The sequence below is a fragment of the Natator depressus genome, chromosome 19 (assembly GCF_965152275.1).
Source record: "Natator depressus isolate rNatDep1 chromosome 19, rNatDep2.hap1, whole genome shotgun sequence".
Classification (NCBI taxonomy): Eukaryota; Metazoa; Chordata; order Testudines; family Cheloniidae; genus Natator; species Natator depressus.
In genome coordinates, this window is record NC_134252.1 from 13,006,053 (window position 1) to 13,029,487 (window position 23,435).

The following is a 23,435-nucleotide window of genomic DNA, read 5'->3' on the forward strand; positions in this document are numbered from 1 at the left end:
CAAGATGGAGCTTACTTTCAGCGAGGGTGAGCTGGTGGCCAGAACCACACTTCAGTCAGTGGTCGATGTAGCAGACACATCTAGGTCAAAGGTGGCCATTGTGAGGTGCCTGGGTCATGGCTCCACACTTTGGGATTTCCCAGGGAGGTCCAGAACACCGTGGAGGACTTGCCCTTCGATGAGGCCCACCTTTTCAGTGAGACAACAGATGAGTCCTCACATACTATAAAGGACTCCAGGGCCACCCTCCACGCCCTGGGAATATATACACCTGCCCCAAAGAGGAAATATCCCAGACAGACTTACTTACCGTGACCTGCGACTCAACGGTTTTATTGCCAGCGTTCTTACGACCCTCCTTGCAAAAGACAAATGGTAGAGAAGTTTTGTTTCCCTCCCATATCTACAGCACCATCTCAGCCCATCCCCCAGCTAAGGGATATCTTTGACAGGAGTTCAAGAGCTGCACACAATTAGTGATGCCACTGCTACCCGATGCCCTCATGTCCTTCAGGGGTCGTTTAGCACTATATTTCCACGACTGGAGTGGACAAGTGGGTATTAGATATTATCCAATCCAGCTATGAGGTTGAGTTTACTTCCCTACCTCCTCCCAAAGCCTCATCCCTGTCCCTTTTCAGGGACCATTCTCACAAGGGGATTCTCCAGCAGGAAGTGGAATCCCTGCTCCAGCCAGGGGCAATAGAGTGGGTACCTCTACAACACCAGGGGAAAGGATTTTACTCACTTAGAGGTTGGAGACCTGTCCTCAATCTCTGCAATCTCAACTGCTTTATTCTCAAGCTAAAATGTCACGTGGTCACTCTGGCATCAATGATCCCATCCCATCCCATCCCATCCCATCGGACATTTGGTTTCCATCTCTTGATATGAAGGGCGCTTACTTCCCCTATTTTGATGACTGGCTTCTCATTACCAGGACACATCAAGAAGCCTACGAGTTGACTTCATTTAATGCTTCAGCTACTTTACTATCTAGGAGTCCGTGTGAACCTGGAAACGTCTATCTTCATTCCGATGCAGACCATAGACTTCATAGGGGCAAACCTAGATTCAGTCACAGTGAGAACTTGTCTACCAAGGGACAGGTTTCACACCATGACATCCTGTTAGACCAGGTTATGTACCACCCTCAAGCTCCTGTCAGAACTTGTTTTTCTCTCTCCTGGGGCATGGGGCTTCATGCACTTATGTTACCACATTTGTCCAACTCCACCTATCATGCCTGGCTTTCAGGCATGTTTCTGAACAACATGTTTCGTTCTCTCAGAATGGCTGGGTTTTGCCTCAGTTCCATATGAGTTCGCCTGGCAGCAATCAGCGTGTGCCGTCCACCATCAGACGGTTGTTCAATTTTCACTCACCTGTTGACTAACAGATTCTTGAAGAGCCTAATCAAAACCTTCCCACCAGTAAGGAAATATTCATCACTGGGACTTCAACCTTGTCCTTTCAGCACTCTCTAAGCCTCCTTTCGAGCCATTAGCTACGTGTTGGGTATCTCAAAGTTGCATTCTCTGTGGCCATCACCTCAGCCGGAAGGGTGGGGGAGCTCGGAGTTCTAGTGGTGGCTCTGCCATACACTCAGGTCTCTTTATGACTTCATCTGAAATTCACTCCCAAAGTCGTTTTGGAATTGCACATAAACCAGTCAATCCACTTGCCTGTGTTTTTCCCGAAACGGCATGCATCTGAGGAGGAGAGAAGACTGCATTCGTTTGACGTGCGATGCGCTCTCTCCTCCTACGTGCAAAGGCCACGGCCAATCAGAAATTCACCAAGACTGTTTCTTGTTATAGAAGAATGAGTCCGAGGTCAAGCTAGATCCTCCCAGAGAATCTCTAAATGGATCTCGGACTGTATCCTGCTCTACCAATTGTCGCCATCTTCCTCCCCATCACGGCATAAGGGGCTCATTCTACAAGAGCACAACCAACTTCATTGGCATCGCTTGAGAAAGTGCCTTTCCCTAACATCTGCAAAGCAACTATGTGGACTTCCCTCCACAGGCTTATGAGACGTCGTGCTCTAGTGCAGAACTCCTCCTCTGATGCATCCTTTAGGAAAGCAGTCCTCCAAACGGCTCGGCTGCCTACATCCTTGCACCTGCCTCCTTCTTGCGCCCGACTTGTCAGTCACCCGCAGTGGAATACACACAGGGACCTGCACTCCAAGAAGAAGAGAAAGTTACTTACTTTATAGTTAGTGGAGGTTCTTTGAGGTGTTTGGCCCTGTCTGTATTCTACTATTCACTCTCCTTCCCCTCTGCTTTGGATCTTTAGGATTTGCAGTAGAGAAGGAACTGGAGAGGCAGTCGATCTGCTCCTCCTTTATTCCCTTGGTTAGAAACATGGCAATGGCGCATGTGCAGACCAATGGACATTGCTTGCAAGAATTCTCTGACTCCGGGTGCATGGAGCACATGCATACCCACAGTGGAATACAGATCGGGACCACACGTCTCAAAGACCCTCCAGCTGCTATATGATCAGTAACTTCCTCTTTTTGTGCTCTGCATCTAGGAATGTTTCAGCCAGAGAGAAATGAAGGCAGAAAGAGCAAAGTTTACTGGTGATACCCATAGCTTTTAAAAGAACCACACCATGACTGACAGCAAACATTCCTCCGAGATCTGCATTCAGTTAGATAGTGCTAGTATCTGTATTTGTGCCATCTGGTGACTCCTAGCTGTGTTGCAATGGAAGGATATACTCCTTCAGCAGGAGAAAGGAGCACTTCAGGCACTGGATGCAAATCCCATGAGGGTGGGCAAGGAGCTCTATTTGGGAGGTGAATGGCAATGGAATAGCAATACTTGGCATTTTGCTAGCCTCTTGAAGCACCTTATAAATGAACGAAGCCTCGCAAATCCGCTGTCATTTTGCTGGGAGACAGGACAATGATTTGTCGTCCTGTTCCCTTGCAGCGTGGCAGCATAGTGTGATATGATGACTCAGATATCAATGTCCTGATGAAAGGTTTCCGCTTGTTTCACCTGCAGCTCTGCTCTGGGGGGGTGGTTATAATTTTTCCTGTTTCTTCGCAGAGTGGTGGTGACCCTTCCTTTAAATCGGTCAGATCCTTAGGGTGACCTTGGTGTCAGAGCTTTGATAGGATGAATGCACCGCCCGGGCTGGGAGTTCAGCCTGGCTTGGGAGCCAGCCTTGTTAATGAGGGTAACTGACATCAAGAGCAAACATCTTTCAGAAGCAGGGCAGTGCCATTCTCTTGATGCAAACTCACGGGTTAGGGAAGATGCGGCAGCTGCTGCAGAAATAACCCCTCAAAGGCAATGTCCTTGTCCTAGATGTGGCATTGAAGATATATTATGGAGGCATCGGGGGCAGCTCTGTAGTTAAGTCTGTGTTGTACTTTTCCTTCTGTCTCCACTCTTCAGTGATGGAACTGGAGACCTGAGTCTCATTTGGGCTGCTCTATACACTCACTTTAAGGCCCCTCTGCATGGCTAGATGAGAATCTGGCCCTTAGTCTCCAACTTCTTGCAGTAACAGTTCAAGGAACAATTGAATTTTTGGTGACATTTTTCGTGTTGTTTTTCTAGAGAAAACACACAAAAACCTCACCCAGTTTGGAAATTGAGTCCTCAGCCTCTCACTTGGGTTGTGTTCACCTGCAGCTGCACAACCCCGAGTCCCCACAAACTCTCAGTGCTAATTCACATGGCTGCCACGGCTCATCAAAACTGGGGGAAGGAATTGCTGGAGAATAGGTAAAGCATCTCAAATGTGAAATATAGCAGAGCAACAATCAAATACACCGGACCCTTGCTAGAACACACGTCTATATAGCGCAAATTTGCATATAACGCGGTCACAGCCATGGATCCCAACTTTAATTATTTTACTTGCAATTCATTTTAATGCGATCTCCGCGTTAACACGGTCCCAGCGTGGATCCCAAATCCCGCATTCTAACGAGGGTCCAGTGTGTAATATGAACGAATAGTACCTGAGCACCACATTAAAGGCTGTGTTGTAGGGCGGGTGCACGGAGGGGCAGAGTTAAGGTTATGGGGTCAGCCTTACATTTTTTTCATCTGACTCATGAGTGCTTAATTTGCAATCTTCACGTTGCATTAACGTTGCAGGAGGTTGTGCCCTTTACTTAAATCTTCGGGACAGAGCTTGCAGAAATGTATTGCCTGGCTCCCCTGTTTATACCACTCACTGTTCAGTGTGTTACATCCCCCCTTTGTGCCTGACCCACAAAGGATATGAGCCAGGTACAGTTCCTATTGTCAGGACGTAGGTTCAAGTTGTAGAGGTGCATGCTCTTAGCTCTTGGAGTCCACGGTTCAATCCCCAGAGGCGAGCTGGATGCCAGCCTTCATGCTTATGCCTCTGAATAGGGCATATTACTTACTATGGAGGGCAGCGCAACTCGTTGACAAATCATACTCGAAGAGAGGTCATCAAGAGTTCGCTGTCAAAGAGGGAGGGCGTGGCATGTGGGGCCCCGCAGGCATCTGTTCTGCGTCCGGTGCTATTCAGTATTTTCATGAACAACTTGGATGATGGAGTGGAGAACATGCTTATAAAATTTGCAGGTGACTCCAAGCTGGGAGGGGTTGCAAGCACGTCAGAGGCCAGGATTAGAATTCAACATGATCTTGATAACATGTCAATACATGAGCATCACCTGGCAGGGTGAGATGCACACTTGAGTTTTCACTCCTGCGAGGGTCTTAGATAATCCAGCTGCCTCTGCCTTTCATGTTGGAGAGGGCACCTACAGCTCTCCCCAGGAGCAGGAGGAGGGGGGATCGGCAGTGATGACATAGTTGTTGTTCATTCTCTGGGCTATGTACAGTCCTTGCCCTTTAAAAGTCTCCCTGCCTTTGTACAATAAGTCATTTCTCCAGCGGAGTTCCTCGGGCAGGCTCAGATTTCCCTTGTAGGACAGGTGGGATTTTAAAGGGATTGGCTCTGTCTATATAGACATACGGACTCATCCTTGGTATGCAGCTCCTACAGCTGGCACAGCCATGCCCTTGTTTGGGCCGTAAATTCAGAACCAAACGAGTGGCCTGAAATATCCACTTTGCAACAAACGCCCCATGCGTGAGCTGGTCTGCCAGGCTGAGCCTGTTCCTCAGGGCAACACTGGGAGGTTTGTGTTGCACGTTGGCTTCATGGCAGGGTGACAGCGGGTAGGAAAAGCTCACTGAGACACGTTGGCAAGTCACCCTGCGTCCTGGTGGAGTGGGCTGCAGAACGCAGCTCAGGAGTCGTCATATCTCGAGTGAGGCTCACCGCACTGAGCACGGTCCCGGCAAAGTCAAGATGATTCCCAGGCATTGGGTTCTGGGTGTCACTAACCAGTTACGTTAGCATTCCAGGTGCCGGTTAACTAGACCGTACAGGGCCAGATCCAAATCTTCCTTGAGAGCCTTTCCACGGACAGCGGGTCAGGTCCATGGAGATGGACAGTAATTCCCTTGCTCTGTGACATGATGCCTCCGCGGACTTCCAAAGCCCTTTGCAGTAACAGAATAGCTGTCCCCTGCCTGCAGTGAGCAGGTCAGGTCCCTGTTCGCCTGCCAGTTGGAGCGAGTTAGTTACTGCTGCAGTGCCTCCTTGTGGCCAGGCAAGGCATAACGGCTCTCTACCTGTCTGGCACCTCCTGCCGATGGTTGCGCCAGCACTGCGGTGGTCTCGCTTCCCACAACTCGGCCCTCTGGCTAGGTCATGATTTAGTTCACCCCTTCGGGAGTAGCAGAGGCCAGCAAATCAACAATCCAAATGTCCTCACCTAAAGGTCTTCAGCCCCATCTCTGGGCCCTGTGGTCCCCACATCCCCTCTCAGGGTTCTCTGTTGTCCCTGTCCCTTCTCTAGCCTCACACCACCATACAGGTGACCGGTAGGGGAACCCGGGCCCTCCCTCTAAGTTGGTTCTGGCCCAGGAACCAGCAGCCAAGGTCTCCTCAGTCCCACTCCTTGCTGCTGTTTCCCTGGGCTTTCTTCCTATCCAGCCTTTCCAGGCCTTCTCCACCGCAGCCTCTCTAGGTTCTCCCTTGTTTTGGGGCCAGGACTCTCAGGGCCCTCCCCTGACAAAATCCCAGCATACAGGTATAAAGAACAACCTCATTCCATCTTACGTCCCTCTCACTTAAATGCCTCTCAGAGCTTGCTCCATAGAGGTCCAGTCCCTGCCAGTTTGCCAGGATCTCCCACCAGTGCTGTTCTGTGCCACTCCTGGCTGCTTGCCAGCCTCCCCTATTCAGGTGAGGAGCCCAGGCCTTGCTGTCCTCCTTCCTCTGTAATCCCAGAGTGACTGCAGCCTCTCTCCCCGCAGCCCCCTTCTGCACTAAACCTCCTGCCTTTATAATCACCACCCAGCTCCTCCCCAGCTGGTCTTCCTCTCTAATGAAGCCTGGCTCTCAGTCCCCCTCAGGCCCGCATTAACTCTTTCCGAGCTTCTGTGTGTGTGGGGAGGGGGTGGTTCAGGGGGGGTTTCTACGCCGCTAGGATAAAGAACCTGTGTGCTTGCTGTTGGCAAAGGAGCTTGGCTCCTCATTAAATCAGACATCTGCTACTGCTGCCAATTGTGAGAATGGGTTAAACTTCTCCCCAATGACTCTGCTCAGTCTATGGCCTTTCGAGAGCCTGACACCAGCCTGATGGAAAGGTGAGGGCCCTGGTCAAACAGGCCTATTACGGGTATTGGTTGGGGCCTGCCTGGAAAGCCCTGTCTGTGTGCTGTGCATGGTTAATCAATTCCGTTCCCCACCCCGGGCCATGCGCAGTGAGTCCCTGGGACGGGTGTAGACCTCCTGGAAGAACACAGCCCCCAGGTGCCAGGGTGGAATATCTTCAGGGGACCATAGCCCCAGAAAAGGGGAGGAGGAAGACACCATGCCCCCCAGGGTTCATCCTCTCTGCAAATGGGATTGCGTGGTACATGGTCAAATGGTCCTCCTTGATGACTGAGTCTGTAGGAGATGGTGAACCCCCTTGAGATGCCTGCTATAATATGGCCCAGGGAACGCGCTCATTGATGGATGACCTGCAGAGGGCTTTGGGGTCTGGTTGGGCTGGGAAGTTGATGTTTAGCCTCACCTGGCTCTCTCCAGTCTGGAAGGTTGCCCTGGGGTTCTCTAGTGGGAACTGGTTCTCTTAAGTGAATTTCCATACGGTCTGCAAGGAGCATCCTGGTCCTGATTCTCCTTCCCCCTGTGCAGCCATTACACCAGCACAGGGTGAGCAGAATGTGTGAATGGTCTGATCCGGCAGCTTGTTAAGCTCTCTTTGCACTGGTGTAAGTGATAGCACAGGGTGCAGTGCAGTGGAGAATCAGGCCCAAAGAGAACAGCCTGGCTGCTGGTATTTTGGCACTTCCGCTTCTGGTACGGAAATGCCAGAGCAGCCAGTGGCTGCTTAGCTGCCTTTCTTGGGCACCCTCCATTGGAGGAATTCAAGGTGAGGGGATGGCAAAGACTCAGGACCGGGGAGGATGAGCATCCCCACATTTCCGATGGGGAAACTCAGAGGTGAAGTGATGTGCCCAAAGTCACACAACAAGGTCTTTCTTTCTTTCTGAAAATGTATCAATCTAATCTATTTTAGCTATTCATCTAGGGCCTGATTCTCATTTACACTAAGGCCCTTTACATCACTGTGGCAGTGTAAAGAGACCTTAAATTGGGTGTAAGTTACATTTATACCTACTTTGTCTCCTTTATGCTGCCCAGAGCGGTGTAAAGGGGCCTTAGTGTAAATGAGAATCCAGGCTCCATGGTGGTCCTGCAGAGCCCTCTGCTTTGGTAGACTTGGGTCTTCCTGAGCAATTAGGCTGCACCGTGGACCTGCTTTCACTAGGATCAAAGCTGAGGTTCACCAAATTAATTTTCTTTGGGTCCTGCCCCAGATTTAGCCCCATTACCCTTCCTGGTGGATGGTTTTCCTTGTCTCACGCCTCTCTCTCTCTCTCCCCCTCCCTTCCAGAGCCCATGAGGGCCCCCAAGGGCCTGGCCTTCTCTGAGATCCAGTCCAGGCAGCTGACGCTGCAGTGGGAGCCGCTGGGCTACAACCTGACGCGCTGCCATACCTACATGGTCTCACTCTGCTACCGCTACTTCGTGGGCACCAGCCACAACCAGACCTTCCGGGAGTGCATGAAGATGGAGCACAACGTCCATCACTACACCATCAAGAACCTGCTGCCCTACAAGAATGTCCACGTGAAGCTCATCCTCTCCAACCCCGAGGGGCGCAAGGAAGGGAAGGAGATGATATTCCAGACGGACGAGGATGGTAAGTGTCAGCTGCGGCCCCTGTGCACTGGGATGCCCGTGGCAGGACGGCCTCTCCTTCTGCCTCTGCACCAGGTAAGCCGCAGCTTGGGGCAGGGAAGGGGAGCACCCAGAGAGGCCACCGAGGGATCCTTGCAGACGGGGAATATGGTGATGGGGGCAGTCCAGGGGACGGGCTCTGTGATGTGTGCACATGTGCACCTTGTCCTTTTCCTTGGGGATGGTCCAGTGCTGTGCTGTGAGAATAACTCCCTTCCTCTCGCTATGGTAAAACAATAATGTGTCCTGATCCTGACGCTTTCCTGTCTACTTAAGCCAAAGCTTACTTCAGCTAATGCAAGGTGTTCTGGGACAGCTAGCACAAGAGAACGGGATTATAGTAAACGTATATGCCAAATTAAGCTATGTGACTGCTGTAATATGTGTGCTTAGTGCTATTTGTCTTAATGCATTCTAATAGGCGAGTGGTGTGGAGAATACTTGTTATTAATATACCATTGATATGCTAGCCAGCTCAGACTGGTTGGCAGGACTCACTCACACCAAGAACCACTGGCTCGAGCAGACCGCTCGGCCTCTCTCCTTTCTGCCCTACATTCGTCCCTCAGCCATCACCACTCCCTGTGCAGTCTGTCCCTGTCTGGACTGAGCGCCAGATTGGGTCGCTCCAGGCTGGGTGGTGCCCAATGCCCTGGCTGTTCTGATTTGTGTCTTTTCAGTGGAAGGGCTCTAGTTCTCCTTCCAAGGGAAGGTGGTGGCCCTATGGTAGGTAAAACATCCTGTGTAGGACAGGGCACGTGATGGGGCCCAATCCTGCACTCCTAAGAACACTGCTGAGTGAGCACCAAGTTATTCTGCCCAGTAGCGGGAGTGAGCTCGAAGAAGGGATCGCCTAGTTAGGTGCCTCACTCCTGGGAGCAGGATGGTGCTTAACCCGACACAAGCCCATCCTCTACCCACGTCACGGCCCTTTTTGCTGCGTGTTCTTTCAGGCGACGGAGCTGGTGCTCAGGGGGCGGGTGTCTGCCTGCCTTTCAGAGCAGAGAGCTACATCTTGCATTTACCCTGACTTGTGCCAAGTGGTAGTTTGCACCCGCACTTTGCGTAACAACCTTGTGCATGGCCTTAGGACTGGCAGGACCAAGACAACCAGGCAGCGTTTTTCAATTCTCCATCAGAATTTCTAGTTTTGTCGCATTTCTCCTTTGTCAACCAGATTGTCCTCAGCACCAAACATCCTTGGTCTTCGTTCTTCTTGTTAGGGAATCGAAGCCTCATAGCAATCATAATAATTAAAATAATTAGTACCTTGCATTTAGGCAGCCCCTTTCACCCCAGGCTCACAAACACTAATTAATTAAGCCTCTGTGAGGTAATTATAAACAGCAAGAAAGAGTCAGAGGTCAGCCTGCCTCAGTTATAGGCTTTGTTTAGCTGACCGGTGTTTGCACCTGGCACAAGAGCATGGACGTGCGGTTTCATAGCAGGTGAATGAGCTCCTTGCTCTTCATCGGATGACCCGTTTGTGTGGATGAGAGCACAGCAGGTCCTGGCTCCTTGTGGAAAGTGTTTCCCCAAACCATCTGTGCACAAATTCTCTCATGTCATTCCTGGCCCTGGCCCAAGACAGACATGACCCTGAGGCTCACCACCGCCGTGGGCTGCATCTTCTGAAAGGGAGCCAGTGCTGGTCTAGCAGGTGGCATACCTAGGCAGGTCTTGCTCATCTCCCTCCCCTTGCTTGGAGTCTGTGTGAAACCCCGAGTCGCCACTGCTCTGGGTCCATACACGATGTCTGCAGTGTTACTACAGACGCTGGGTCTGAGCCATCGGGGCCCCCGTCATGCCCACCCGAGCTGTCGTACATTTACCCCAGCTCTGCACCAGGTTAGGCAGCCTCTTCCCCTTCCCCCTCATCCAGAGAGCTGAGAGTTCTGGCTAGGGGCAAGTATCCCCGGGTGGGCAGGTGACTCTTGTCTCAAAGCGTGTTGAGGCCAGAAAAGCCAAAGCCTCCCGCTGTGGTTGGAGCCCTTGAGACAAGAGGCCCTGCCATCAGCACTGGAACCCGATTGCCCTGTGCTGGGATCTAGCTCGTCCCCCTGATGCTGATCCACTGGGCTGTCCTGCCCTACTCATGTTAAATAATTGTTTCTGTGCCCTCGGAGAAGTCCCCGTTCTCATGCTAGTGCTTGCTAGATGGCTGGCTCTTAGCAGCCACTAGAAATTAGAGATGGAAAAAACCTATTCCCAGTAGGTCATCCAGAGCAGTGATTCTCAACCATTCCCACTTGTGGCCTCTCCCTACTCCCATATACCCAGCAGCTGGCTGGGACTTCCCTCCCACTTAGTAATATGGGAAAAGTAGGGTGGCCCAATGCTCAGGATGAGTTCCTAGGATCTAGACCATCCCAGGACCATCCTGACTACTGCAGCATTGAAGTCAGAGGGAATTTTGCCATTTAATGGGGCTGGTATTTCAGCTTTGGCCCCTTTCCTATATTCTCCAGTGCTTTGCCCTGTTGAGTTTTCAGCGTCCCAAGAGACTGGGTTCCTGCCACTTCCCAGCACTGCAGCCTAATCGAGCAGGAAGCGTTTGCTTGACATTCAGCATACATTTCCCTTCTCTCTCATGCTGTGCCAGGCAGGGATAAGCTGAGTGGTCTCGCCCTATAAAGTTAATTTCGAGCTCTGAAGATCCAGATAACGTGACATGAAATACAAGACAGAACAGTGTTCTAATGAAGTGGAACTGGTACAGTATTTCAGGAGCCAGTCACAGGAGATGTACTGTGTCCCATGGGAGCTCAGGGAAGGTAACTTCCACTAATGACTCATTATGCTTCTAATATACCAACTCCCTTCTCGCTACAGTATTCTTGTCAGCAAGTTAAGGAAGTATGGGCTAGATGAATGCACTATAAGGTGGGTAGAAAGCTGGCTAGATTGTCGGGCTCAACGGGTAGTGATAAATGGCTCCATGTCTAGTTGGCAGCCGGTGTCAAGTGGAGTGCCCCAGGGGTCGGTCCTGGGGCCGGTTTTGTTCAATATCTTCATAAATGATCTGGAGGATGGTGTGGATTGCACTCTCAGCAAATTTGCAGATGATACTAAACTGGGAGGAGTGGTAGATACGCTGGAGGGGAGGGATAGGATACAGAAGGACCTAGACAAATTGGAGGATTGGGCCAAAAGAAATCTGATGAGGTTCAATAAGGATAAGTGCAGGGTCCTGCACTTAGGATGGAAGAATCCAATGCACCGCTACAGACTAGGGACCGAATGGCTAGGCAGCAGTTCTGCGGAAAAGGACCTAGGGGTGACAGTGGACGAGAAGCTGGATATGAGTCAACAGTGTGCCCTTGTTGCCAAGAAGGCCAATGGCATTTTGGGATGTATAAGTAGGGGCATAGCGAGCAGATCGAGGGATGTGATCGTTCCCCTCTATTCGACACTGGTGAGGCCTCATCTGGAGTACTGTGTCCAGTTTTGGGCCCCACACTACAAGAAGGATGTGGATAAATTGGAGAGAGTCCAGCGAAGGGCAACAAAAATGATTAGGGGTCTAGAGCACATGACTTATGAAGAGAGGCTGAGGAAGCTGGGGTTGTTTAGTCTGCAGAAGAGAAGAATGAGGGGGGATTTGATAGCTGCTTTCAACTACCTGAAAGGGGGTTCCAAAGAGGATGGCTCTAGACTGTTCTCAATGGTAGCAGATGACAGAACGAGGAGTAATGGTCTCAAGTTGCAATGGGGGAGGTTTAGATTGGATATTAGGAAAAACTTTTTCACTAAGAGGGTGGTGAAACACTGGAATGCGTTACCTAGGGAGGTGGTAGAATCTCCTTCCTTAGAGGTTTTTAAGGTCAGGCTTGACAAAGCCCTGGCTGGGATGATTTAACTGGGAATTGGTCCTGCTTCGAGCAGGGGGTTGGACTAGATGACCTTCTGGGGTCCCTTCCAACCCTGATATTCTATGATTCTATGATTCTATACCCAGTTCTCAGCCCCCACACGTGCTGGAGTGACTTGGACAGTGGAAAGGGCTGCACGCCCCGGGAACCTGCCACCTGCTGGGCGTGCAGGAACGGTGGCTTTGGTTGCACGAGGGCCTGATCAGGTGCTGTGCAGGGGTAGAGTGTTGGGCCGAGGAAGACAAGGCGTAAAGAGTGGAGTGGGGCAGGGGGCGCCAGGCAGATCCAAGTGGCGTGGCTGAGGGTGCTACCAGGCAGCCCCCTAGTTAAAGGCGCTGGATGCTAGCTAGATCCTGGCTATATGAGCAGAGCCGCAGGAGCAAGGACTCAAAGGGGAGAACGTTATTAGCAGTAAGGGTCATGCTTAAATCCATGTGTCACACATACCCATGTCTCCAACATGACCATCCTCACCTTGTATGTGTTTAGCACTAATGGAGCAGGTGCACATGGGCTGGGGACATCATCTTCCGGGCAGAGAGGATGCATCCAGTCGCACGGTGCATAACAGCTTTGCAGATCCTGCTGGGAGCTGTGCAAGGACTGCAAGGGATGGGGGCTTAAGCAGCAGGACATTCAGGAGTGACTCCTGCAGAGAAAGGCCCTGGATGAAGTGGAGCGTCTGGGCTGCACAGAGGGGCAGGAGAAGGCTCTTCCAGCCATTACAAGCTTTTGGGTGTGCCTCTGAACCTGGGCCTTTTGAGGTTCACCCATCACTTACAATTAAGTTGCCTAAGCAAGAACAGAATGTGTAAGACCTAAAACATGCTGGCCGGAGAGCATCAACAGCCCCCTGTCCCTCACTGGCATCCTACCCTGTGATGCTCCAGATTTGGTTCAGGTCAGAACATCCTGGGGGTGCGTAACCTCTCTGCAGTCGAAGGAACAGCGGGAGAGCTAACCTAACCTAAGCAGGAACAGGATAGGTACCGATGTAGTCACAAGGGAACGGGTTGCCTGTGCCTGTCTTCCAAACTATAGCCTTAGCAGAAGAGTTTACAACTGCAGGTTACAAGATAATTAATCTCTGCGATATGTTTTAGCCTCAAGTATTAGCAATTGACCTGGAAGAACCTGTAATTACTAAGGACAGTATTAGTGGGTTTAATTTGCATACTGTGGAAGCCTGGTGCGTTGGCTTTGACTCCATGGAAGGTTTATCTGATCGGCCTGTTTAGGAAGCTTAGCAAGGAAAACAAAATGGCAGAGGCTGTGGCAACACTTGGCTCCTTCCTGGGCATTTTCAAACTCCGCTCCTAATCCTCCCACCCCCCCCGTCTGTAGGGCCCGGAGTCGTTCTAGCCCCAGGCTATGGTGCATAGAGACTGCAAAGTTCTTCTCAGTGACCAGCATTTTTGTTGAAAAACAAGGTTTTGTCAAAAACAATTGTTGTGGGATTTTTTAATTTATTTTTAAACAAAAGTATTAGTATTTTCATCAGCGGCCAACCCACCAACATAGAAAATGTTCTGGTTTTGGTGGCTGAAAGCTGAATTGTCTTTGGTTTGCAACAAGACACACAAAACTTTTCAGAGGAAATTTTGGAGGTAAATGAAATATTATTATTTTCCATGGGGGAAAAAATCTTTTCCTGACCAGCTCTAATGCGAAGTTTCAGGTTAGACTGTAGGCAGGGGCTTAAGGTCAGTCCATGGGCTGTCTTCTGACATGCACAAATGTTTAAGCACTGGTAGTGAGCGAAGCAGCTGGGAAGCTGCCCTTCTTTTTAGCCTACTCCGTTAGGGCTGGGAGAAAGAGTCATTAAAAGGCAATGATCCATCGTGACCCAGCCAAATAAAACCTCAGCATCACAGATTCAAGATCCACAGAAACAGGACATCCTGTCTAGTTGCTGTCCAAGAAGAGGCTGAGTGCTGGAGATCATCCTTTGAATGATGGAGACGTCTGTTCTCTTTGCCCCGTGCCTGCCTCGCTATATCCCCAGAACACCGGCAATAATGAACAATCCTCTCAGCTTTGGGGCTCACCAGAGGTCGTGGTTGTCATTATTTATACAATGGTTGCACTGTAGGGCCCCCGACTCAGATTGGTGCTAAGGGCTGTGTATTCATCTAGTGAAAGACAGGCTCCACCCCAAAGAGCTTCCAATCTAAGTCGACAAAGGAAGTATTATCATTCACACTGTACTGGGGCAGTGCTAAAGTGCAGAGAGATTCAATGACTTGCACAAGGCTTCTGTGGCAAAGATCTGGAACCCAGATCTTTTGAGTCCTGCAGTACCATGACCACAAGAATAGCTGTTCTTCCTGCACCCAACCCTACAGCCGCCTTCCCTAAACCCTGCTCTGAACCTGCCTGATGATTCTGTGCCCACCTCAGCACTCCCAGCTGTTTATTTTTTAACTGTAATTGCTCCAGCTGTTTTTGCCATGCTGTGATTGCTCCAGCTGTTTTCTTATTGTGCTGTAATACGGTAGCTCCAGCTGTTTCCTTGCTGTACTGTAATTACTCCAGCTGCTTTTCACCAGACATGGATTAACCAGACTTTTTTTTCTTCCCCCTTGAGTGAAACTTGATACAGTATACAGTCTCTCCCTTTCAAGAGATCAATAAATCTCTGTATGAGCGTGGATCTACTGTAAATTGAACATGTGTATTTGTCTCAGTTACATATCTGTCTGATTTATCTAAATTAGCTAATGATTGTGCATGAAACTCCGTTCCCGTGTTTGAAACTAATATCTAGTAGAAACACATTCAGATTTTTGGTGGCTTTCTTATGCTTTTTCATGTTAAAATCTTAGCAGAAAAAGATTTGGAAAGTGCCTATGTAAAAACAGCCCCTTCTTAGTCGGCAAATCTGTCCGCTGCGTGTATCCGAAGTTAGATCTGCGGACGTTAGTGGCTAAGATAAGTCTCTGCTGCTTTTTATTCCTGGGAGCCCTGCAGAGCCAGCCCAGGCCTGGGTGAGTGAGCTGGATTCTGTTCTAGTGAATGCATCGTCGTCAGACTTGTTAAGTACGTTCCAATTGCAGAGTCACACTGAAGACGATGGGCCAGCTTCCTTCCTGCTGGGGGAATTTTTTTCAGCTGTGTTACACGGGAGTCACTGAGAGGAGAATGTGGCCCAGCAGAAGTGCTCTTGCTAGTGATGCTGCAGGAGAAGAAAGAACCTGGCTTAGCTCGTAGAGAGGCAGCATGATCCCGTGGTAGGGCACCGGATTGGGGCGGTATTCCTACCTCTGCCACAGGCCTGCCCCTGTGAGCTTGGGCAAATCACATCATCTCTCTGTGCTTCTGTTTCCTCTTGTCTCTTTAGACTGCAAGCGCTTTGGGTCAGGGATTGTCTTGTACTCTGGATATGTCTACACTGCAAAAACACGTCTTCCTGATTCAGATGATCTAACCCATATTAAAAGAGCAGTTCAGACACGGCAACTCGGCTTTTGACTTGGGTTAACAGCTGGAGTTAAAGCCTATAGGGGAGCCTGAAATAGAACTTGAGCCATCAACTTGAGTTAAAAGCCATGTCTTCACTGCTACTTTGACTGAGGTTCGCTAACCCTCATTAAGAACACACCCTTTTTTGCAGTGTAGACGTACCCTAAGTGTCTGTATGGCGCCTAGCACAATGGAGTTTATTAGGGTTTCTAGTCAGTACCATAATACAAGTAATAATAAGTAATAATAGTAATAGTCCTGTAAACTGGGCACACCTGATGTGGAAAGACTGAGATACCATAGTCATGGAGCCCCAGGATGGATTTCACGGAGTTGCTTTTCCAAGCAAGCAACATGTTGTAAACGTTTTAAAAACTGTAACTGGAAAGAGTTGATCTAATTTCTCTCCCTCCATATCTGTCCCACCCTCCAAGTCTGAGAGCAACCCAGGGTTCTTATTAAAAAATGGGCTGGAAATCTGTAACAAGCAAGCGCCCGTGTAATTAACGACGGCGGTGAAGGTTTGTGAATAATAGGACCCTCAATTGAGTTTTATTTTGGCTTTTTTGACATGAAGCAAACTTTATTTGCATATCCCTGTTGTGTATCGCCGCGGAAGGCTAGATGTTTCCTGTTAAGTCACTGGAAAAGAAATTGCCAGGTACGGCGTGGAAAAGAACAAAGAGAGGATTTTTTTGTTGAGGTGGAAACGCCGTTGGGAAGGAGGCAGGAGGGTCGCTCCTCTGCTTGAGTCATTCTGTATAAAGAACAGTTGCCTCCTCTTACCATAGTGGTCCGAAAGATGTCTGGAATCCCTTGCTCCACTGTGGGATGGCTGTTCAGATTTCCCCAGAAGGCACTGGTACAATCATGGTTATACAGCATAGGATGGGTGGAGGTGCACACATGGTGTTGGCTTGGATAAGCTCCTCTATGAACACCGGTCAGCTGTGTATCTTGTGACCCATCCAGAGTGTTGTGACCTGGTTGCAACAAAACAATTGTGTTTAGAGTGTGGACATTGGCTGGGCATTGAGTTTGGCCCATCTAGATTCACTGGAATCCAGGATCCCCCTGTTTTCATTCCATGGAACATCAGTATTTTCTATCCCTTCCAAAGGGAGTGGGTCCCGTCCAGCAGGATGGAGAACTGGGCTTCTGGAAGAGTGACCAAGTCCGCCTAGGGAGATCAGCAGAGTGCTGAGTAGTTCACCATACGTGGGTCTTTCAGATGAGACCTTACAAAACAAAAACGGGGTCCCATCTGCTCTGCAATGACAGTAAACATCCCAAGGCATTTTAGTAACAGTAGCTGCTGTGTTCTGTCGTCCTTGGTTAACCTTTCCCCTCCTCCCCCTCGTGTGCATTGTACGGTGTTTCACTTGGTTTTTGCCTTCTACGCCAGAGGTAGCCACATTGCAGTGGTAATCTGTGGTAATGGCTGGCACTGGGATCCTTACAGAGGGAGAGTAATGCACAGGCAAAGTATTTGTTGCCTCCCCTATTGACTGGCCTGGTAGAAGATAACAGCCTACTAATGTCACTAGCTAACGGAGCTACCCCATGTGGTCTGTGCGTCAGTGCTGAAGGTCCCCAGCTGACAGCCCATGTGGGAGGACTCAGCTGGGTAGTTTGGATTCAGGTCTGAATTTGGGATTGTTTGCACCTGGGGTGTTGGGTCAGGCTCCTTTCTCAGCTATAAAGCGAAAGTAAAAGGTCCCCCCGCCTCTGAAATGGCACAGATAGAGGGGGCAGCTTTGAGTTAGTTATCTCACTGGAACTGTATTTGGCCATCTCTCTCTGTGGCTTGTATTCCTGCCTGTGATCTGGGTTGGCAGATAAGGCACCTGGAGCTGTAATGGTCCAGCCCATCAAAGGGAAAGGAAAGACTCCCTTTCAAGATGCCTCCTGGGAGCTAACAAAGCGGTCCCTTTCTAATGCACACACGAGACCTCTGACACTTGCCCTCCCCTGCTGCCGCCTGTTTCAGCCTGAAACTGGCTGCAAGTTGCAGCAAACTTTGCAAAGTTTTTTTAATGAGAAACAGGTGGTTCAAGCCACCCGCCACTTCCTAATTTATCCCCTTCACACATTCACACATGTACATTAAGACGTGCACGTGCACACACCCACATATTTACACATGCATATACCCCCATACAACCGCACACACACGTGTGCAAACATCTATATGCACACACACGCTACATGTACACACATCCACACATGCATGCACATATGTGTGACTGCACACCACCCACATTCACATATAAGTGTACTCACATCCCCCACATGCTCACACACACGTGTGCACATGCACTCACGAACACACATGCACCCCCACATCCCTCGAGCTATCACGAGTCAAAGCACTTGGAGCATTTTCTTCTCTAGAAGCGTAAAATAGTTGAGTAATTAGCGATACACCACTTAGGAGAGCAAATCATTTTGTACTTCAGAACAGGCAGGTGTGTGTGTGTGTGTATGTTGCTTTATTTAAAGTGTTTACGGAGGGTGGAGAAAAGGCTCTTGAAAGGATCCAGTTTTAGCACAACAAAAGCATAACTCCTCCTCCATTACCGTGGAGTGAAAGCCTCTTAAAGATACAATCGATGGAAGAATAAAACTCCTGGTGACCTTCCCCGGCTACACACACACACTTCCAGCAGTCTCTACGCACGGGGGCTCAGCGCCCGTTACTCAGGAAATCACCAGAGTTCACTTAAGCTGCTGTGTTCCAATGTTTACATGGATAGCAGCCGCAGTAATCGTTGCACATTCCGAGGTCAGCGCTGCTCAGCAGAGCAGCCAAGTTGGACCGAATCCTCTTGCCTCTTGAGACTTGAGTTCCAATTCAGATGTGAAATGAGCCTTTTTCTCCTCCGCTGACTAGTTTACATAGTTCTAGCTGGATGTTTGATTTATCTGTCTTGGAAAACCACTGCACTGATTCAGCAGTGCCTGTGCAAATATAAACCCCGGATCGGAACAGCTGACGGGGTTACAGGTCAGGATGGAAGGGCCTTGGCAGAGGTAGTGTGTGTGCATGCGGGCTCTGGACTGGAGTAGCTGGAGGGGCATCAGCAAAGCTGTGTGAGCAGGCTTCAGACTGGGATGGCAGGATGAGATGGAGGGACATTACCCGAGCTGCAGGGAGCTGGGAATGATGTGTCAGCGGGTATTGCCAGTCTGGGGTGAGTTGCACTAATGGAGTTGGGTGTGGATGTGTGAGCCAGCGCTGTTGGCATTTCACCATTGGCAGCAAGATTGCAAAGAAATAATAAAGAAAAGGGTCCCTCTCAACTGACTCCAGAAACGAGGCTTCTCACAGCAACCTCTTGATTGAGGATGTGGCTGCCTGGTGCCAGCTCTGATTCCTCTAAGCCATCCAAGGTGTGCGTCCCAGGGAGCTGAGGAAAGGAGCACCTGTTAAAGTGAGAGCAAACCTGGGCCCAGAGGACCATGTGTAGGAGGCAGATTTGGGGACGAGCACCCATGGAGGCAGAGGTGGTTTTGACCATGTAGGCTTGTGGGGAGGCTGAGACAGGGCAGTGGATTTGGGCCAGAAGAGATGGATGATGGGGGGGGCGACCACAGATGAGCTCACCTGGAGAGTCCCTGTAAGACGGTAGGAAATCCCAGCCCATGTGATTTATACTGCTTTTATTTTGTATCTCAGACTTTGTGCCGCAGACCGTGTAAAACTCATTCCACTTGTATTGCTCCCTGAATTTTTCCTATTTTTTTTTTTACCTATGTTTGAAAGAATCCCCTACATTTAAAAAACCCTTATTGCTGAAAATAAAACCCAAACTTGAGTATCAGGGGGTCACCAGGGAGCCAGCTGTTACATACGCCTGTTGTCTCTGCACCACTCGCTCTAGGAGAGGGAGCATTCAGAATGGAGCTCAGGAAAACCTTCTGCCTTACAGAACATAGGAACTGCCAGGTTGGGTCAGAGCCGTGGTCCATCCAGCCCAGTAGCGTCTCTGACAGTGGCCAGCACCAGATGTCTCAGAGGAAGGTGCAGTAGTAAGATGTGGGATAATTTGCCTCCCATGGAAGTCCCTATGAGCTAACAATTGGTGATCCATTGAAGGATGAATTTATGCATCCCTTCTACAATGTTTTTTGGCATTAACTACTTCAATCCTGTATGGTCTTGTTGTCCATAGAAGCATATTTAATTATATAGATCTCTCCTGGATGATCCAGCATTCAATAGGATGGTGAAAGAATGTTCCTTATAGCGTTGTGAAAGGTGTGCATTATTTGATTGGGGTTTTTTGTGTGCACTTGTGATCTGCCTGTGTGTGTGATTATTGCTATTATTGATTATAACTGAACCCCCAGAACTGTGTGTTAATTGGAGTGTTATTTGTAGCAATCAGAATTATCTGTCTGCCCCCATACGCACTCCCCTATCTATCTGCCACAATACAAAGAATAAATAATGTGCGTCTGCATATATTCTGCACTCCTGTCTGCGGTATCAGAGCAGCCCCTAGGGGGTGTTGTGAGACTTAATTGGCAACTGAAGCCCATTGAGATCTTCAGATGAGAGGTGCTATGGGAGAGTAATGTATTCCGCAGTTCCAGGCTGCCACAGAAGGTTATGTCTCGCAGCAGCAGGGGAATGTGCCCTGGAAGACTGTGCTCCTGTATCCTTTGCGGTGAAACATCAGATGCATTCCAAACACTTGTAATTAAATGGAGCATTTGCATAGTGCTGAGCATGGTTTCAATTTGCAGATGAATTCTGTGCATTTGTTTCCAAGAGAAAAAAAAAATCTCTCTCTGCCCCAAAGTTTTCCCTAATGCTCCATGAACTTAATAAGTGTCTTGTGTACATGTGTACGACATGGTGCTGCTGATTCAATTAACTTGTAAATCAAGTGGAAATAGTGTATTTGCATGGCGGGAACACGGCGTAAGGCGATCCCTGTCCCATGGCTGTGGAATGAGGTCTGAGCAAAAATGCTGCAAGAAAACTGTCCGTGGACGTTTGTTCGAAGGAAGAACTGAATTCCCTTCACCTGCAGCCAGGGGAGCGTATCCCATCAAACGCATTCACTGGCCGAGATGTTCATGGACATGTTCAATGTTCGTGAAAAAGTCATTTTGACTGTGGTCTGAAGATTCAGCGTGTAATAAGCATGTGCCTACCTTTTAAACACCCAAGCGTCCTATTGACTTTCAGTGCAGTTACTCAGGAGCTTAAAGTTAGGCACATGTTCAAGTTCCGTTCTGAATCAGGGCCTGGTATTTATACTCTGATCCCGACTCTGAGTCCGCTTTCTCCAATCAGGCAACAGAATCACTTCCATGTGACCTCCATATCCAATGGGAATTTGCCAACACATCTTGATTATCGAGTACCCACACAAACAGACAGCTATGAAACAGCTATGGATGAGAACCAGTTGGAGAGTAATAGCAAGTCATGGATAGAGTTGAGGGAATCCTGATCCACTCCCAGACAAAAGAGGAGCAAATGCATTGAAACAAATTATCTGCAGCTATATCCAAAAGCACAAGAAACTCACCAGGTTTTGTTAGGAAACCGAATCTCTGGCCAAGGCTTGCAAAGCGTCCTGAGTTGAGTTTCCAGTGAGTCTGGTAGAGCGACAGCTTTGCATTGAAACTGTGAAAATGCCCATTCAGTGCAGAACTAGGAGATGCTCAGGGCTTTTAACTGAGGTCTTTCTCTTCCTGGTAGTTTGAACTCAAAGTGGAACCCCAGGGCAAGAAGTTTATATGGCTCATGCCCCTGTGAACCCAAACCACAGAGCTCAACAAAACAGCTAGCCATGGCCTTAATGGCGCACACAACCAAAAAGCCTATTTTCAAACAGGCAATTTCAGGACGGCCCAGCTAATGGCCGTTAATAATGTTTTTGGACTTTCCATCCATGTTGTTCTTTTGGCAGACCCGTCCCTGTTGTGATGTGTAATTTTTTTTTGGTAAGTGGTTATAATTGCTCCCTCTGTCTCAAATTAGAGGGTGCATTTTTCAAGCATTAACGCCTGTAGCAGATGATACTACTCATGAATTGTGATCTCTGCAAAGCAATTGCCTGTTCTGTCCTCCTTAATAAGCACTTTGGGTTGGGGAGAGAAAAAAGAAATCCATGCTAAATGAGTGACTGTCGATCTTAGTGTCTTCACTTGTTGCCGTTTGTGGTTGTGATTATTATTCTTACTGCTAATTAGAGGGAATGGTGGTGCCATGCCAAAACTGCCAAAATGTTTGCAGATCAGATCTCATGCAAGGCTTTTATCATACTGGGTGGAGCAGTGCACAGCACAATCTCCAGGCTTGGGAGAGTGAAGAATACAAATGTAACCCATGCTAACATAGTGTGGCTCTCTGTCCATCTCGAGTGGCTAGTGTATGCCTAGAATTTCACGAGTCTGCTACTTCCTTTCACCTCGTGGAGCTCTCCCTTTAGCTCAGCCAAGTATAGATTTATGATTTTTAGATCTAGAGTCCTTGGGTTCAAACCCAGCGGACAACTGATTCTTCTGTCGACCTCTGAGTGTCTGTATTGGGGCATAGGTCGGTTTATATACGTCTCCTAAGGATGTACATTTTTCACACCCCAGAGTGTCGTAGCTAAATGGACCTAAATTTTAGGGCTGGTGTGCACTACTAAGTTAGGTCAACATAAGCTGCCTTGCGTTGACCTAGTGTGCATGTGTCTACACTAAAATTTGCCTCTCACTGCTGTAAGTGCCTTGTTACACCAACATAGCAACACCACCTTCCCGAGTGATGTTGAGCCATGGTCAATGTACTGAGGGCAATGCAACGTGAGTGTAGACGATGCGTTAGCTATGTTGACCCTAACAGTCCTCCAGCAGCTGTCCCACAATGCCTGACACTGACTGCTGTGGTCACAACTGTGAACTTCACTGCCCAGCAGCCCAGATCTCCCCCACTCCCTTTAAAGCCGCATGAATTTTTGAAATGCCTTTTCCTGATTGTCCAGCAAGCACACCTAGCAGCTCCCCATTGTCACGTGCAACTGCCTAGCTGACCATGCTGGCTACACTCTCCAGACGCGCTCTGGCCTAGAGTACACAGGAGATGTCGGCTCTCCTGGGCCTGTGGGGAGAATAATAGAATATCAGGGTTGGAAGGGACCTCAGGAGGTCATCTAGTCCAACCCCCTGCTCAAAGCAGGACCAATCCCCAACTAAATCATCCCAGCCAGGACTTTGTCAAGACTGACCTTAAAAACCACAAAGGAAGGAGATTCCACCACCTCCCTAGGTAACGCATTCCAGTGCTTCACCACCCTCCTAGTGAAAAGGTTTTTCCTAATATCCAACCTAAACCTCCCCCACTGCGACTTGAGACCGTTACTCCTTGTTCTGTCATCTGCTACCGCCGAAAACAGTCTAGATCCATCCTCTTTGGAACCCCCTTTCAGGTAGTTGAAAGCAGCTATCAAAACCCCCCTCATTCTTCTCTTTCGCAGACTAAACAATCCCAGGTCCCTCAGCCTCTCCTCATAAGTCATGTGTTCCAGTCCCCTAATCATTTTTGTTGCCCTCCGCTGGACTCTTTCCAATTTTTCCACATCCTTCTTGTAGTGTGGGGCCCCAAACTGGAGAGTGTAGCCAATGTGGTCAGCACAGAAGAGGCTGTGCAGACCCAGCTATGGACCAGCCATAGAAATGTGGACATCTACAAGCAGATTGCACTGGGGATGGAGGAGAAGGGCTATGACAGGGACCAGCAGCAACGCCATGTGAAAGCAAA

At 49.2% G+C, this 23,435-nt stretch overlaps 1 protein-coding gene across 6 annotated transcripts in view; it reads left to right on the forward strand.

Annotated features, from left to right (window-relative positions):
- PTPRU (protein tyrosine phosphatase receptor type U) overlaps positions 1-23,435 on the forward strand; it is a 309,921-nt gene that overhangs the window by 156,624 nt on the left and 129,862 nt on the right. For all 6 annotated transcript variants that reach the window (XM_074934544.1, XM_074934543.1, XM_074934545.1 and 3 more), the window contains exon 8: positions 7,987-8,295. In XM_074934544.1, coding sequence (XP_074790645.1) covers positions 7,987-8,295 — 309 coding nt within the window. The remainder of the gene's footprint in view (positions 1-7,986; positions 8,296-23,435) is intronic.